The 18951-nt window shown below is 35.8% G+C and overlaps 1 protein-coding gene across 2 annotated transcripts in view; it reads right to left on the bottom strand.

The window, feature by feature from the left end:
* The window catches only part of LOC138718343 (usherin-like), a 156140-nt gene that overhangs the window by 46727 nt on the left and 90462 nt on the right, over window positions 1-18951 (bottom strand). The window contains exons 17-21 of one of the 2 annotated variants that reach the window (XM_069852768.1): window positions 18043-18537; window positions 16197-16469; window positions 14623-14780; window positions 13208-13352; window positions 3286-3516 (exon numbers count right to left, since the gene is read on the bottom strand). In XM_069852768.1, coding sequence (XP_069708869.1) covers window positions 3286-3516; window positions 13208-13352; window positions 14623-14780; window positions 16197-16469; window positions 18043-18537 — 1302 coding nt within the window. Of the gene's footprint in view, window positions 1-3277; window positions 3517-13207; window positions 13353-14622; window positions 14781-16196; window positions 16470-18042; window positions 18538-18951 lie in introns of those variants that run through there. The other variant, XM_069852769.1, reaches the window with a different exon arrangement.

Below are 18951 nucleotides of genomic sequence, written 5' to 3'. Positions count from 1 at the left end.
CAGACACTTGACTGTTTACAGTTCTTTGAACTCCAAGTTTGCCTGTCGAAACCCTGTATAAAATAAGACAGTACCTCTCTTTGCTCAGGAGCCAGAAAGACAAAAAAACATTAGTGCAGCACTGATTCAATTCCAACAGCTGCATCACACAAGCTGTACTTATAAAGCAAACCCCATGAATCAAATAATTTGTAAAATTAGTTCTAGCCACTTCTAGACGGCTTTTTAAGTATAAACTTCTGCATTAAGTAGAGTCTGAACTTCAGCACCCCTCTATTAAGTCAAAATTATACCAGTTTGCTGTCTCATATGGAAGAGACGAAGATAAACACCTGGATATCCCAATTTCAGAGGTGGGAGACAGATGAATTCCTTAGCTAAAACACGAATAGCAACAGTTCCTTTGCCTGGTAGCATTTTGATAGATACAAAGAATGCTGTTGTACCCAAGAACTTCAAGGGATATGTACAAGTATTAAAAATTCAAGCTTGAGTTTTCAGTGAAATGATATTAACAGATGCATAAAACAATCCTTCACAGTCTGAAGAGCTGATAAGTTGCATGTGGACAGCTCTGGCAGAAACAATTCTTTTCTTTTTCTGACTTCTACTCATCTAATATGTACTCAGAGCACATCAGCCCATGCAGCTGAAGACTTTGTTACAGACAGGACACTGCTTAATATTGCCTAATAAGTTGTGGGATTTTTTTAAAAGATGAATTTGGAAGATTTCCCAGGTAATACATCTGCCCCTATTGCTTACACCTCAGACTGTAAGACCAGCTGGGGAGGGAGTGAGGGCAACTGCATTTATTAGCAATGAATAAACTCATCTATCTTTTTTCTGGATTAGCAGTGGGGGATCCCAGACTCACTGAGAAGTATCTGACTGCTGACTGACATAGACAAGCTGGCACACTTTTGTGTCAAAAATGTACACACCTGCAAGCACACTAAAACTGTTCCATCTCTATCCACAATTGCCAACTGCTTATCTTCAGAGATGGTTGACAAGAGAAGGTCTCAACAACAAAACAAGTGCAGAGTACTATTAAAGAATATTTTTAATTTCCTTAAGGGTCTGTCTTTCTAAACTCTCTTGGATTTGCTATAATTTTCCCTCCATCATATTTTGGAAGAAGGACTGATGATCAACTTAGAAATCACAGATTTATATTTCTCAAAAACTTTATTGAGTTATCAAGTACCTGTATTGAATGTTTTTAGGTACCAAACCAGGCTGATTTAACCTGATTGTCAGTCATTACCAGCAGATGTGTGTACAAATTGCTTTGTATATTTTGATTCTAGGCCCTCTACAGATACTCAGACTAATGGCAAATTTAAAAGAAAGAACATAATCCAAAGCACTAGTAAATTATATGTAACCATGCACTATCCAGCCACCAGGTCCCAGTGTAAAGGGAGCTTCATTTTAACATCTTCTCCCAACCTGTCTGTCCAAACTCTCTCAGATCACCTCAGCCATCCCAATAAACCTTATTCAAGGCCACAGTCTCAGCTTGTGGAGCATAACTGATCCCTAGACTGAATCTGTGCTTGGGCAGATTAGTGTTGGGCTTGCCTGGTTACAAATAGGCACGCTAACAATCCCAGTAGTGCAACACCCTCATCCCCATTCTCAGAGACTTCTGACGAGAAGGAAATTCCATGATAGTTGTAATTATTTACCTGTCTGATTAAACTATTTAACTAAAACACAATGATGAGATTGACTGGAGCTTGAGTGAGAGAAAAATGCAGCTCACAATTCCTTTGGTGTTTAGAACACCACTACTGACAGCAGAAGAAATACAAGAAAGAACTTTTTACTAAATATGCAGTTAAGGGAACAAACTCTGATATTAGAAAAAGTATCAAGCAATTTGGATTAGGGAAGGAGCTCAACAGCTGTTCCTACAGATTCCTGCACAGAGACAGGTTTTGCAAGTCAACATGGTGTCAATACTTAACTAACACATTATCACTTGTTATTATTATTAATCAGTCAAAGAAGCACCTAGCAAAAAAAAAAAGAAAAAATGGAAGTGATTTTCAACTTTCTTTTTTTCTTTTTAATCAGATTCACTGGCCAATCAGACAGAAAAGGTGGGGATTTTTGTTCTAAAGAAAAAATGAATTTGGACATGAACATCCTTGCAAGTACCAAGGTTTCTGCACTCACATATTCTTGCCAGAATTACTTGTGGTGACACAGAAAAAAAAGGGATGTCAGCTACTCGATCCTCCTCAGATCTTTGGTATTGTTTTGGGTGTTAACAATGCTGCATGTTTTTTGCATCCCTTATTTGTCTTAACAAACAAGACTTAGTATCTGGTTCAGTTGTACCGCACTGTAGTGTCGCCTTCACACTATAAGCATGATATCTAACACTTGTTCTCACTGTTTCCTAGATTCCTTTTGGATTTCCCTGTTTACTATCAGTCTCATGACTTCATGCACACACCCCCCTTTCATACAGCTTTTTAAAAACACATTTTTAACCTTCAGCTCTGCCCTTTCTTCTTGTACTTTCAAAAACTCATTCATGCTCACCAATGTAGTATTTCACTTACAGACCTCTACAACATCTCAAACACACATCAAGGTTCATCTAGGTATTTTCCCAAAAACCACGAGGCTTATATCTTTTCTTCATCCAACAAGTGAAGGTATCAGCCAATGATGAGAATCACAGACCATAGGATAATTGGTCTGCTTTGATCCAAAAAAATGCCCTGTTCCAAAATAAATAATCAATAAAAAAAGAGAGGAGATAATACCCAGCGGCTCAGAAACAGCAGATTTCGGTCAGATTGGTAGCCTTTTTTCTTTCCTTGACAAAACAAACAAGACCACAACACAAATGTTCTGAACACAGCAGAAAGTAATTTTGAGTACACATGGAACCCTGAGAATCTTCAAAAAGAAAATATGCCTTAGCATTCACAGCAAATTCATTGATTTTTTTTTTATCACAAAAGGATAGGATCTATCTTCTATTCAGCACTAGGAAATGAGTCAAATATGCAGCAACATTCACCATCACGTACATCTCTATGTCCAAAGGCAAGGGAATACATATCCCCCATGTCCAATAACGTTTTCTATGGGATTTTTATGTGAGAATAGAAATAGCCTGCACATCACTAACAATCACATTATGCTCATAAATGAAAACTATGGATTTTACCATGAAAATTATATAGAATACAATAATAAATGGTAAAAGAAGTGCAGAATACAATTGGTATATTTTGTAAGTCATTTAAACTCATTTACCTGTAAAGTAAGTATTGGCAGGGAGAGTTGAACTAGCAAATCTGTAATATCCATTTCCTGGGAAACGGATCCCTTTCATTACTTCTGTACTCAATGTAGCTAAAGATGCGTCCATCCTTTCCAACTGGTAGATGGGAGAAGGCCCATTAAGTTCTTCAGGTTCATTCCAATTTATCTTTACAGTTGTGCTGTTTATTTCTTCAACTTGAGGGGCACTAAGTTTTCTTGGAGCTGTGAATAAAAGAAAAAAATATATAGGTATCGTTGCCCATAGTATTTGGGAAATTATTTATTGCATATAACTTTTTTTGCAAAACGTCCTGCTTCGGTTTCTGATCATCTTAAGAATAAACACAGATATCCACAGCAAAACCAAAAAAGCAAAAACTAAACCAAACCAACTCCAAACAAAACATTCTAAATCTTTACAAGAACTTACTTTCAGTTCTACAAGAAATACCTTATTTGTTTATTCAGGCTTTGGATAAATGTCTGTAGTATGATATCCAAAACGGGTTTTTTTTCATAATCTTTAAGAATCTGAACCAACATATTTGTAAAAACTATTTTTGTATTCTTTCTTTGATTAGCCTCTCATGCCATACTAACAGTAAGTATGTATCTGTGTGACTTTCAGCATTTAATCTGAGTGAAAGACCAAAGGAGAATCTGAATAGTTAATTAACTCTTGTCACATCTCAGCAGTATGGTATATGCCAATGGAATTCCTTCATCACTGAACTTATCTTTGTCAACAGGAGCAGAACAGCTATCCATCCACAATACTGAAGGCCCATCAGGTTTTTTTTCTTACAGTGCACACATAAGACATTAGCATATGTTGAGATAATTTCTTGGTTCAAGAAAATGATCCTCTCCAACTTTTCTCCACCAACACTCATACACAGTAAGACTCCATGCAAGATTGTTTCCACAAAGGTATTAGCATAAGATAGTTTCATGGTATTGCAATGTTTCCCCTACCATGAAAACCATCACTGTGATAGTGTTGATCACTCTATAGATGAGTTATGACCAAATTTAATTTTTTTAACATTTTTTTAAAAATAATGTACAGCAAGCCACTGGAGGGCAGCATGACCTGTTTGGACAACGGCATGATGGCCATACAGGTAGGAAAGAAATGGACCATCACTGAAACAATAAAAAATGTCACCTGGAGACGTACAATAACACCCTACTACATACAGAATCTATATCCACCTTATCTTGCCTTTTTTTTCCTTCCCCTTCTTTCCATTTTAAAGAAAAGGCTTTAACAAAAGAAACTTCATTTATACCCAGGAAGTGAAATATGATGACAACTTGTAAAAATTCCTTGTTCCCATAATGACACAGTAAAAAGCAATAAATGATTTTCAAGAACAATAAAACTTGAATTAAAATATAGGCCTTTGAAATCTGACATATTACTTCACAGCACAGAAGTGTACATAGTGTGAGCTCTTTAAAGAAGAAATTGTTTCATTTAGAATGAATTACTAACATCCTTTTAAACATGTGTGCATTTCCAAGATCATTAACATATTTTTCTTCTTTTTTCAGTTCGTCTGTAGCATGTTGCTACATGTTTTTCCTTCCTTCCTTTCTTTCTTTCCTTCTTTCTCCTTGCACCCCTCTAACTTGATAAATATTCTTCTTTGAGAAAGCAGGGAATGGGGAACTGGGAAACTGCCAATGACACTGTGCGCTGTAAATTCCTGCTTAGGCATCATTTATGACTTCACAATCTAATTAGTATCTCATGCTATGGTAGAAATTTACAGTGTCAAAATTGAAGTAATGCAGTGTGAGGTCATAAGCTTCCCTGCATAAGTAAGACACAGCACTAATGAATTGTGATATTAATGCACAAGTTTAAATAGAAAACATGGCTTAACAATCACAACTTCACCTTTGGAGGGAACTAGTGTACGTCAGCATTTTAAATGCGAACATAAGAGGTTAAGCCCTCCAGTTCAGATTACTGATGGTAAAATAGCACGCTAAAATTCATTATTTCTAAAACACATACAGCTAACTAACACTCATGACAATAACTATATCTTCCTTTAAAGTCTAGTATTAATAAACGGCAGTTACTTGGACCATAATTATAGCATCTCTGATACCGAAACCTGAAGCTTTTATGGGGCTTATGCAATTAACTACTTAAATGCATCGTAACACTTGCTTCTCTGACAGGGAAGTATTGATTTTTTAATCATTTCCAAGTCTCCTCTAGCACAAATAAATGTACTACAGTTACAGTTAATGCACTGTGTACACGCATTAAACACTGGCATGACACAATTTATTATTTTGTAATATATGGAACAGAAGACTACCCTTTCAGAAAGTAACATCCTTGCTATAACATTAGTATTTAAACTACAGTCTCATTGATGCTTGAGAGTTATTATGCGTCAAGACAGCGGAAGACTGTACATAATAGGTTACATAAGTTAAAATGAAATAGAAAAAACCAACTGCACAGAAACAGAAAGGACTGAAAAAAAATTCTTTAGCAGTAGCCCAGCAGGGTACTAACTGCTGAAATTAAAAATATTCAAGACTAAAACATACATTAGGTATTTTCCTAAAGGTGTCACTGTGGTACCTGTAGCTACTTTCTGAAAGATTAGCTGACTATATTTACCTATTTTATTTTTTTTTAGTCAAGTTCTGATATGACACATCTGTCAAAATAATACATGTACTACGTTAAAGTGGATTCAAAGTCACATTTTGTGGTTTTTAATTATGTAGTTTTAACATCTTGCTATATAATATATATTTAATATATTATACAGCTAAAACAGTATTTAAAAGCCCATGATTGCTACATGCCATTGTGTAGCAGAGGGCACGAGAAGACCTATAAAGACAGATGGCCCATACAGCTTATGTTGAAGGCATATACCTAAATATAGATGTTGCTACACAGGTCATTACAAATAAGATTTTCCCACGTGTGTACGCACATACATGTACATAAAAATGAAGTTGGTAAGTAAAGAGCAGTTAATTTTGTTTTGTTTGAAATAATATCATTTTAGTTTTAGACTCAAAGACAGATGCCAGCATTTCGCTCTGAACAGATGGTAATTCCATCTAATAGTGCATCTCTGTATTAGTAAGGTCTGTTGTGTATACAAACAGTAATAAACACTAGGTGAGGATCAAAATAAATTTTAATCGTTGACATTAAATTCTGGCAGCCACGGTTCTAAGGATACAATACTCCTTTCTGAAGTCTGTCAGGTTTACTAATACAACTGCTCAAGCTTCTCCATACTCTGCCAGATTCTTGTCCCAAGAATAACATATTTACACTATGGCTAAATTTAACAGGCTTACATATGTTTGAATAACTACTGCTCAGCATACTGATATTTGTGCATTCTTCCCCAGAAGCCTTCAAGTAGCCACTCTGAATAGTTCAGGAAAGTAACAGTAATAAAAAGTATACAGTTTCTAATAATTGTTCAGCTGAATTCAAAATGCACACCTACAAATCAAAACAGAAACATCTGGCAAATCTGAGGATAAAACATTAAAGAAAATCTATTTTCCCTTATCACAGAGTTTACCTTGCAGGTAAAATTATATCCCTTACTATTGGTCATCCATTTCATTTTTGCTACAACTTATTAGTCAAGAGCACCAAGAGATTGCCATAGCATTTCTGAAATGATCTTTTCTTTCTCTGCACTTCCAATATTATTAGTAATTTCAACTGTAAATGAGTCAAGAAGTAATGCTTCCAACAGCAGTATTTTGCTTTTTAGAAGATTCTTCTGAGCCCATTTTGAACTCTTCCCCCAAAAGAATAAAAACCACCTATAATGGACATCAAAAGAAAATTGAATAGCACAGGTATGTTATGATCATATTTCTTTAAAAATAGATGTAACACATAGTATTTTTTAAAAATCATGAAAAATATATTGCTTCCACCATATGGGACAACCAACGACTCACCAACCGATTTAAGATGCAGCATATTGAGCTGACCATATGTTACAGTGCTGTTGAATGGCTGAGTGATTCATGCCCGTCACATTCTAGTATATCAATTAAAGCTCCTTGAAGTCTGCATGATTTGTGTCTCTGTTATTAAACCCTGCTAATTCATCCCACTTACACATCTGTTATAAATCTCTAGGAGTGCTGCATGATTCATGGCAATCTGTGAGCATGGTACAGCAAATTCTTCTCCTTGTAATTAACAGTAAATTGTTTTACTGCCATGCAATGAATTTTTCAGTTATATTGCAAATGAACTCCTAAATGCACGGTTCTTTCCTAAGAACTGACTTATATCGTTAGGCAATTAAAAAGTATTGCTTTGAACCAAAAGCTCTTAATCAAGAGGAATGCAACTTAAACATAGCTCAAAAATCTTGCAAATTTGACACAGAGGGAGAAAAAACAAACTGAGCTATTTTCTGAAGCTCAATATGTGATTGGTAGGGGAGAAGAAACAAGTAACTTTTGAGTACGTACTAATTTCCTGAAACTCAGAGAGCAATTTAACTACAGCTTGAACACTTGGCAAGACAAGTTTGAGCAGATACTGTTTATTTCAGAAGCTACTTAAGTCATCTGTCATTACAGAATTTCTCAGATTACTTTACACTTTTCTAATTGTAAAACAGTGTCTTTATTTTCTAAATAAATAATTGGATAATTAGCCAAGCTGAATCATCACAGGATTCCAATGCTGCTCAAGTGTTCTTGTCAAAGGTGAAGCAAATTCATTTCAGCTTTGCCTCTGCAGCTCTCTGAAAAGGCTTTGATTTTTTTTTTCCCTGCTACATTCTTGGCAGCAGCCTCAAATTCATGAGTCCATACATCAAGTCAGTAGTTTAACAACAAATGAAATTAAATTCAAAGAAGGGAAACTAATTGAAGGACAGCAACAAAAGTGTTTGGTAATGTGCTTTTTAATATGGCATGCCACATTTGCATGATAATTTTTCCTTTTTAGCATGGAGCAGAAAGTGACTAGCTTAATGAGGGATTATTCAAGACAGGAATGAACAAAATGCATTCATAACTAAGAACAAAGATTGTATTATGAAACGGAAACAGGCAACTGCCGAGAAGTAACTGGATGATTGGTTTATGCATTATGAATAAAAAGGTAGAAAAATATTTATATTAGTATTCACTAATGACTATATATACAAGATTGTTGTAATTAAAATTATAAATTAACATATTAAGAGTGCTTGTTTAATCACTTTGGGTCCTATTCACAATGAAGAGACTTATGTACATGCATGCAAAACAATCTCTGTTTTCAGGCCACCAGCAAACAGCCCTCATATTTCTCTTCTGTAACAAAGGAAAATATACATTACTTATTACCTGTTTAATGGGTATATGTGATTTCAAAACTGAGGCATAGCTTTTTGTAGAAAAGTAGTCTATGACAGTCATAAACAAATGCTGTATTGCCATGATAAATGAGTGGAGGCTTTTGAAAAGTGCTTGCACAGGGCCTTATTCATGAATGGAAAAAAAAATAAATTATTCAGATTGAAAGGGTAATCACAAAGAAAATGACATCAAGGAGTGTAAGACAGCCCAGAAAGCCCATCAGCAAACCCAGAGGCAACCTCAAATCCACCAATGCAACTGCTTGAGAAGTCTGCCAAGAAGCCAGATGCAGCGGGTGCTGGAAGGATATCTTCTAGAAATTAGCTTCTGAACACTGTAATTGCCATCAAAAGCAAAGAATGTACAATGTGCTGAGGTAGATGGTAGCAAATAGAAAAACATACTTTTGTGTCTCTTAAAAAATGCTTTTTAAATGAAGCTTAAAAAATGAAATTTAAAATAATTAAAAAGAGCAAAGGAAAGACGAACTTAATTACAAGAAACGTGCTCAGTCACACAGTAGTTAATGAAACTTAGATGTATAGATTGTTTAAGGCACCCTTTGCCTCTCTGATTTGAGAGGGGTAACAGAAGTAATTGTACCAGCCCAAGCACTCACATGGCTAATTCCATTCTGTTGAAATGGCAGAAATTGCTGGGGGAAAAGAAATGTGCTTCTCTAGCTGACTGAAAAATTTGGAAAACACACCTGTTTTGTCTTGGTAGATCCTGCAAAGAATAACATAAGTAACTAATAATTTTATAAAACACACTGTCAAAAAACACTTTTAAGAGACAAGGTCTTTCATTGGTTGGTACCAGCTAGTACAGTTTTAAAGATTCCAAGGTACCAGTTCAGAAACCTACATGTGATAGAAAGGGCTTTTGAAAATAGCTTAAGATCTGGTAACAACAACAGGCTGAATGTCATTCTCAAAAATAAATTCAGTGAAGATGACAGGTGTTGAGATGAAAATAATGTAGAGTTCCTGTCCAGTATTGCTTTCAGTTCAATACATGCAGTTCCACTTGATGATCTTGAAGTACCAAAGACAAAAACAAAGCTGAAATTGCATTTCAAATTTTCAAACTAAGTATTAAAAAATGAACTTGCCTCATCTGTCAGCCAAAGCATTCCATAGCAAGTGCACAACATTGCCGTGTATAAAGATTATGTAAAACAACAAATGGATTGTGGAATGCACATCCTTAGTTTAACATTCAAAATACTAACCAAAAAAATATGAACACTCTTAATTATTTGAATCTTTTTTGTATCCAAACATATCAAATTGAGGTCCTATTTCTGTCCAGTCACCTTCTGCTTGAGTTACAGAAATGGGTTAAATCTCTTCTGCCATTAACTTGTCATGCTTGCTTTGATCTTTCATCCTTTTATCGCATTACCATGTAACATTGATCTTCCGACACTTTTTACCATTCTTGGAGATGGTCATGCATCAGGCACACCTTTCATTTATCACATCGATTCTTTTTCCTAGTTTCATATGTATTTGTGACAGCTTCCACTCCGCTTTTTTTATGAAATAATTCATTTATTACTAATTCTATTTTATTTGCTTCTTCACTCTTTCTCCCCACATTCTTCTGGCTTAATTGGCTTCTTTTATTACCATTTACAAATATCATGGGTGTATATGTTGGTGAGGAGATTTTTTTGCCAGTCTGCCAGACGTAAGGACATATGGCTGATTTCAGTTTTCTTTCACTCTTCACCGGGAAAGCTACTCATGAGAAATCCCCATTACAGATGCCTATACTGAAGCAGGTTAGAAGGGATCTACTTGTTACTTTTGCCTCTGGATTATTTTAACCAATTTTAAGTTTTACTTCCAAAGAAAACACTTCTCATCAAAAGATCGGCAGACTGTCTCTGATGTTTCTCCTCCCTTAGGTCTTATCCCTAAATCCTGCCCCTGACTGCAGCTTTTTTTTTTATTTCTTCCAAAAACTCTTGTTTTTCTTCCTCTGTATTTTTGTTTCTAATGCTTTCATACCTTTGTTTCTGCCCTTGTTTTCATTTGCTGTGTTACATTATATAAAAGAACATGTTGCCAGAGAAAAAGAAGGTAGATTTTTGGAAAGTATCTTTTTTTTTTTTTTGTAGCTAGTCTTCAAATTAACCTAATGGATATGAACAAAGCTTAAAAATTACTTGAGACTTCTAGTGGCAAAATTTTGGAAGGCACTGGAAATTCCAGAAGGGAATTAAGTCATCTGACTTAAATGTTCCATATGATAAACCAGTATACTCCACACATGGCAGGAGTAGAGATGGTTTTCCCTAATGCTCATCAAGATCAGAGAAGAATTAGTCTAATTTAGTATAACCCCTAGACCAACTTGGAACACAATTCAAAGCTCCTGGATTGTGATACAATGCAACGGGACCACCATGCTGGAGAACACTTCAGTCAAGACTTTCTCTAAAAAGCTCCTTTTGCCAGGGCGTGGAGGGGGACTGCCATCCAGCCAGGGAGGATGTCCCTGTGCCAGGGAGACATTCCTTCACAAAACAGAAATCCTCAACAATACTAGAAAGGCAACTTTAATTTCACTTTGCACCATTCAGTGACACAAAAGAATATTAATGGACTAAGACCTAAGCATTTGGTTTTACAAATGACAGGACTGGTTTCTTCTTTGTTCCAAGTTTGAGCTTTCCTTGATAGAAAAGGCATCAAATAAGTAGTATTTCTTTTAAATTTTCTTTGGAAACAAAGCTTAACAGAAATTTATAAAATATAAGATGCCCCGGAAACAACCAACCTGGATGGAGATTATTAAACTATTTTCTCCAGAAACAAAAACTGTGAATGATGAAAGATAAAATATAAAATTCCATGAAAATGTGTTTTACTCTTTAGTTTGTCAAAATTTAAGACATCATATGAACACATTTTAAGACCACCAATGGAATGCAATAGAGGACTGATTCTTTGCTTTCAAGGCTTGCAACAGCAAGCAAGAATAAAAGGCTGTACTATAAAACAGCTAATAAATTGGGATGTGCCTGTTATTCTGTTTTGTATTCTCCTTTCTTCTCTGGGTATTAATACAGCCAGTGAGGAGATGGTCATAAACAAGCTGTCAAGCATAACTAAGCTATTGTTTCCAAATCTTTTAATAAATGTATAAATGCAAAGTTGGATAATTTGTAGTAATAATAATTACACCATATTTGTTTCCACGATTATCAGTACAGACTGGAATGCCATTCCTTGCATGGCTGCATGGTGTGGGATGAAGTCATGCTCATACAAGTAGGGGGCTCTATAAACGGGCCTGCCTGAAATTTTAAAAGGTATTTTCAAAATAAATTTTGAAATTAACAATTCAGCAAGAGAGAAGACTGACAGAACAACTTTTGCCCAATGAAATACAAAGATGATATGACGAATCAAGGAACGAATCATCTATCTTTCACTCACGAGCAAACAGAAAGGCAATTAAATAAACAGAGAGATAAAGAACAAAGGGCAGATTGGAGGTCATATCTCAACAGCTTGAATTCCACTTCAGTTCAGGTATGAACTGAACTCTGGGCAACTCCTTATTTCCTGACTAGAAGCTCCTATATATCTCCACTGATTAGGCAGAGGAGCTTTGATGGAGTTCAGGCAACTCAAATACAGCCCAGGGAGTCTAGGAAAACATTCTGCACAGTGAAAATTTTTAGTTTTTCCCTATGGGAGACGGAATTACATAAGTGAGGTAATTTCAAAGATCATCATCACAACATCCATATGACAACATCACTAATTGCTTAACTGAAAATGCTAATATTGTGAAAGTAATTAATGTGGTTTAGATGCCTGTACAAAAGGAAATCACAATGCTAAGCTGTCAGCTTTCCACAGGTGACCGCCAGTATGTCACAAAGCATGAAGTTTGAGCTTATATTTATAGTATTAAAAGACAGTATTATAATACTAAAAATATATACCAAGATACAGTATTAAATCTCATAAATCATGGAGGGTAAATAAACATTTTCAAAAAAGCAGACCCAATGCATGTATGTTGCTTTCGATTTAGACATACAAATATACTATGTACATATGTTAGAGTTAATAGAAAAGCTGTGCAACTCCCCCTTCATGGGTTATACAAGACATTGGCACAGCACAAGCATTTTATATGCCCTGATGTGCAAACATGACATACTCACTAAAAAATTCCAACAGCAAATTAAGAACTTCTTAGCATCATAAATGAACGAATGAGTTCAGTCACATTTCCGTACAGTTATCATTTAAATAAATAGGAACAAAAACATATATACCCATAACTTGCAACTGAGAGAGCAGTACACAAAACAGTGCACCTTAAGCCTTAATTGAAAACATTTTGGTTTTAATCTTTCCAGATAAACAAATAATAACTAAGCAAGTCGCTTTGTATTAATACAGCATCTACCCCTGTCACTGCACATCAAACTACGATCATCTTAATGGTATTCATTAGGAAATTGTGTGTCAGCTTTGCACTTTCATACAGATTGTTTCCTTACCAGATGCCAAGGTTTGTCCCATGCATGGCTCACTGGTTACACAACCAATTTGATTACAGAGAGTAACAGTAAAGTTGTACATCCTGTAAGGTTTTAATCCTGTCGCTACATATGATAGCTCATGAGCCTCAGCTATATGCAAAACCTGCAAAGAAAAGAGTCCGGAAGGTGACAATTGCTTAATAGAATTTTCACACCTATTAACTGATCACATGTTCACTAATAAGAAACTTGTCTATGAATTTGCAGATTCCTTCATCTAGATGAGGTAAAGCTTGCAAAGACCAGCTGAGGAAGTGGATTATTTTAGAAAATATAAACAAGCTAGGATTTAGGTGATAATGCTTCCCATCACACTGTTTTATGAGGTAATAAGCCGGTTCCAGAGTGGATAAATGAGGAAACAAAGTTATTGCCTCATAAAACTGTGCGGTGGTGCGGCCATCACTACAAACAGTGCAGCTACAATCCGAAAGACGAAGACAACACTATTAAGTGGTGAAATCTGACCACCACTGAATGAGTGACACTTTCAGCAGGCATTAGGAAGGAGAGAAATAATTACTACCTACAGACATTTGAATCTCCTTTACTTTAACATTATTTTAAATTATCAGAGAGAGAGGAACTGACTAAACTCTTGTATTTTAAATAACTTCTTTATCAGGTGTTTATTTAGATGAAAAATCTTGCAAACCTGTGACCAGAAGCAATTTACATTTATGTGTTTTTACAACAGCCCCAGGAGTAATAGTATCCCCACTTCATAGACAAATAAACCAAGGCCCATCTGTAGTACCACTGGAAAGACAAAATCAGCTCCAAAATGGGAAATATGATGTCCAAGCACCAGATCCATTCCCACATTCTGGACACCTATCATGATTCTTTGCACATTGCTAAGCACCTTGCTACTCCTGCCTTAGCATTTGTTTGCCAAACCCAGTATTGCAAAAATTACAACAGTATTTTGAAGTCATGTATTTATAAAGTGGGGGTTGTGATATTTTAAGTTTCTCCACTTCTGAAATTTGCCCATTTTTCAGGAAGCCAGACAGGCACCTTGTTAATGAAAACACAGATTTCTAGAAAACAATATGGCTCAAAGTATACCAACAAATATAGCAATACAGAATGCAAAGCACAAGGCAATTTAAATGTTGTTGCACAATCTCATCCCTCCTAATTGTGAATTTCATCCACTACTGAAAACAAATCAGCTCAGGAATACCACTTACAGCATGAAAGTTGTGTATAACATTACAGAGCACTCAAGACAAACTGATAGGTGGAAAGTTAGACCAGAGGATATACAGCAAATCAGGGAAATCATTCATCACATCAAGGAAGCCATCATGCTTTATCAATTTCATTATTATCTATTAAAAAAACCTTAATGTAATTAACAGTTATACCTGGGAAAAAGGTGGCAAGAACCTTTGTTCTGTCATCAGATTGATGCTGTATCCTACCACTTCCCCTCTTGCGAAATTATCCTCTGGTTTTTCCCATGACACATTGAGGGAATATGGTGAAAGAGGGTATACTGATGGAGATGGCATGAACACTGGGGCTGAAATGAAATTAATAAAATACCATTCATAAAATAAGTATGCAATGCACGTAATCGAAGCTTTATTCCTGTATTTGAAAACACTATTTCAGATAGTCTTGTCTTTTTCTTTTTAACCTTATTTTCATATCTAACAGGAATTGTCAGATTATTTTGATAGCACATAAGTACCTCACCCATCATTCTCCTGTTTTCTGCTCTGCCCATTAATGCAGAATAAAACTCTGCCTATGCTTTCAAAGAAATACTAATCAGCACTAAAGTCCTAGCCCCTGTAGCAGGTAGGATAGTATGTACAAATGAAAAAGTCTTGAAGAAAAACTTCATGCAACCTGGGAAAAAACTGATAAAAGCAAAAAGTGTTCAATACTTCAACATCTTAAAAGCAATTTTGTTTGCTAAGTCATTTTGAAATTAACATGTCTCTCACTTCTAACAAAACAGTTCCCCTGTCTTCCATAGTAAATCTGTAAAAGGATTGTTTGCACTGCAGTTAAATCCCCACCTGATTACTCCGTAATAATAGGACACCAACTCACAGCACTTCTGCTATGTACAAACATCTACACTAATGGACCTCTTCCCAAATACAATTTAACACTTTCATAACATATAGTATTTAAGAACACATAAGCACAAAGACCCATTTTGAAAGAGGAATTAGTTTAGCCTGCTGTTTTGCAGGAGCAAATAACTGAGCACATGATTTTCAAGTTAGCAGCAAACAAACGTGATATAACAGAAATGTTTAACTGCAAAACATAGGCTCTACCAGCCTAAAACAAACCCAGATTTCTAATGTAAGTACTGAAATAGATAGCTGTTACTTTAAATAATATGTCAAGTGGAAGGGTCATAATAAGAGCCATTGTGAACTACTTAAACTCTGGGGGGAAAATGGCCCATATTATAACACCTGGCAACCCTAAAAGCTTTTGAAAAATTTGAAGCACTATCCTCTTGAAAAGGCAACCCTCTTAAGTTCTTTAAAAAATTCACTTTCTAAACAATCAAAGCCTCAGTTTGGGAAAACTCATTAGAATCTCCTTTCAGAATATACACACCTTCTTGGACAACATTGCTGATTCACACCTACTGTTAATACATTTGTGACAAAACCAATGTTTTCTCCCTTTAAAGAACATATAAATAACAACTGAGAAAATAGTGGAGAATCCAAACACTGCTTGACTGATTTTGCAGATTTGTTGATTTGAAATTTTGGTTTAGCTGACAGAGATTGTTTTCTTCAACAACATGATTTTATGGCAAAAAAATGTTTTGGCTTAACATGCTAAGTTGTGGGATAATCTGACCTATTTTTAATAAGTTAAAAAATGAGAATTTGTTCCTATTTGAAGCACCACTAGACTAGCGAGTTTCTTTTGTATAAAACAAATTCAAACCAATACCTACCAGCCTCTCCAGTTCGTCCTGATATCCAGTCTGAAGATATGCTACCTGCCATGTTTACTGCTAACACATAAAATTCATACTCTGTGAATGGCTTCAGGTCAGTGACTGTTGTACTGGTCTGTGGTGGAGCCAGAGCATTTTCATTAGGAGACTCAATAACTGGTTGAGGACTGAGCCATCCACTGCTTTGGAAAACACGTATTTGGGGAGGAAGAACGTTCATAGCTGGGTTTAATTTTTTTCTCATGTAAAGTTCATACCTTATAATTATGCCTAGAGAACAAAGCAAGGCAGAAAAATCAGTGCATTTAAATGATTTGTACAGTTCCACTAAAATTCAAAAGTCAATATATTTAATGAGCTATTAATCAATAAACACCATAGAAAATATAGAATAAGAAGATTTCCTCATTCCTGCTATTTTCATCCAAATGCCCACTTTAGCACTCCCTGCATTAGTGTTTTTTTCCTCTCCATACAACTTCAGGATTTGAAAACAAACAGCTGGATCACAGTATGAATTCTACTATCCTTACTGGAAGATGGCATTTCAAACTTCTGATCAAATGTTATTGGAAGTTACTTCAGGATTCTGATTTTTAAAGGGATTTTTTTTTTTTTTTTTATATTTTAACGCAGTGAGTAGGGAATTTTTGAGTGCGTGTGTGTGTGTGTGTGTGTGTGTTTTGCATTCACATAAACCTGTTATATACACAGGTAGGTATCACCACTTTGGAAAAAAAATAAAAGTTTCAGTATTGTGGTATGAAGTGATGCATAATCTAGGCTGGATTTGGAAGCAGTTTAACTGTAAGAACAGACTGTAAGAAAGCCGACTGGAGATTTCACAAAGGGAAAAAGAGGAGAGACATAGCAATGCCAGGAGATAGTTAAATTACCATATAACATATGTATTTGGGGCTGGCCTCTTCTCCCAAGTGACAGGGGACAGGACAAGGGGGAATGGCCTCAAGCTCCGCAAGGGGAGGTTCAGGCTGGACATCAGAAAAAAAATTTTCACGGAAAGGGTCATTGGGCACTGGAACAGGCTGCCCAGGGAGGTGATTGAGTCACCATCCCTGCAGGTATTTAAAAGACGGGTGGATGAGGTGCTGAGGGGCATGGTTTAGTGGCTGATAGGAATGGTTGGACTAGATGATCCTGTAGGTCTTTTCCAACCTAGTGATTCTGTGAAAGCTGAGCTCCCCGTACACAGATGTCCGTTTTGTGAACAGATCAAAATGCTTGGTTTTGCATCCACAAATATTTGTGCAGGTTCACAAAACTCCATTGTACATACATTAAAAGATAAAGTGTTTAACAATAAGATCTGTGGCATCACAGAAGTATCCTACAACAGCTGTGTCCTCAGTTTCAAAAACCTAAAATATTATTACACAAGTTAGAGCTGCAAGTCTTGGCAATCACCTAATCCCTAACAAAGTTATACTGGTAATAGAATTAGTTACTATACGTGACGGATGGTTTTAAACACAGACTTCTCTGTTAATTCTTAGAATATTTTTTCCATAACTGTTATCGGTTTATTTACTCTTTGTCAGGCAATATCGTCACATCTGTCTGAAATAGGCGATCTGGCAAATTAGGAAATAATTAATTTTACTTAAAGTGTTTAATTATAAATGTAATTTTTGCTGCAACAGATGCCACTAATGGCTAAATCCTTGACCCAACACATTCAATTGACTCCAAAAGAACAAAACACACTCTGACAATTCATTCTCAGTTTGTGTCACATGGATAAGGATACTCTAACTAGATTTGAGAAAATACTGGTTTTCCTTTGCAAAATCTTTGACTTACAGATGTAAATACAATGTCCTACCATTTGGCTTCTCTGGTGGTGACCATTCTACAGCCAGTTCTGTAGAGCTGATGGTTTCTATCGTTGGTGGGTGTAGCCCTTCTGGAGGAGCTTGTGCAGTAATTACTGTTACTGACGCACTCTTTAAGCAGCCCCCAGTAGTGCAAGCTTGCACAGAAAAAACATATTTTGTAAATGGAATGAGATTCCAAATAATTGCTGAAGTTTCTAAACCTTCATACTGACCACAAGGCTGAAGATCAACCAGGCCAGTACATGTCAAAACGTATTTCTCTATGGGCCCAGAGTCATTGGAGAGGCTTGTCCAGTGAAGTAAAACAGAGTGGTGACTAACAGGAAAGACGGGATTTAAATGCAAGTTTCCTGTAGGCACCCCAGATTTTGTTCTGTATGTCACTGAGGCACTTCTAGTAAAACCATGAACATTGCTGGCTTGGACATAATAGGAATAGAAGGTGTATGGAGATAACATGGTATCGTTGAAGGTCTGAACACCTAGAACAAACAGGGAAAAGAAAATTGTATCAGCCTAACAACTAAAAAAAAAAATAGTTAATTTGCATACTTAAAATCATTCCAGCCCTAATCCAAGACATGAGGTATTTATGTAAGATATTTTGCATGCTCTTCCTGAGATCATTATGAACATCGTAGCTGCTCAACTTCTTTTTTTTTAATAAGGGAAAAAAAAACCTCCCCTTTTCCCTATACTGTCTTCCACTGCACACTGGAATCACTAGAAAAATAGTTTTTCAACTTAATTTCTCCTAGTTCCTGCTTTAATCATGAACAAGATTAATACAATTACCTTTCCATTCCTCCTTTGTTCGGAAATAACTATTTCAAATGTAAATCAGCATCAATATAAGGGGATCTGCTTAAAAAAATAACCCCAAACCTCTGGAAATT

Source organism: Phaenicophaeus curvirostris, chromosome 2 (genome assembly GCF_032191515.1).
Source record: "Phaenicophaeus curvirostris isolate KB17595 chromosome 2, BPBGC_Pcur_1.0, whole genome shotgun sequence".
NCBI lineage: Eukaryota > Metazoa > Chordata > Aves > Cuculiformes > Cuculidae > Phaenicophaeus > Phaenicophaeus curvirostris.
The sequence above is the reverse complement of the archived record's forward strand: the minus strand, read 5'-3'. Positions and strand labels throughout refer to the sequence as shown.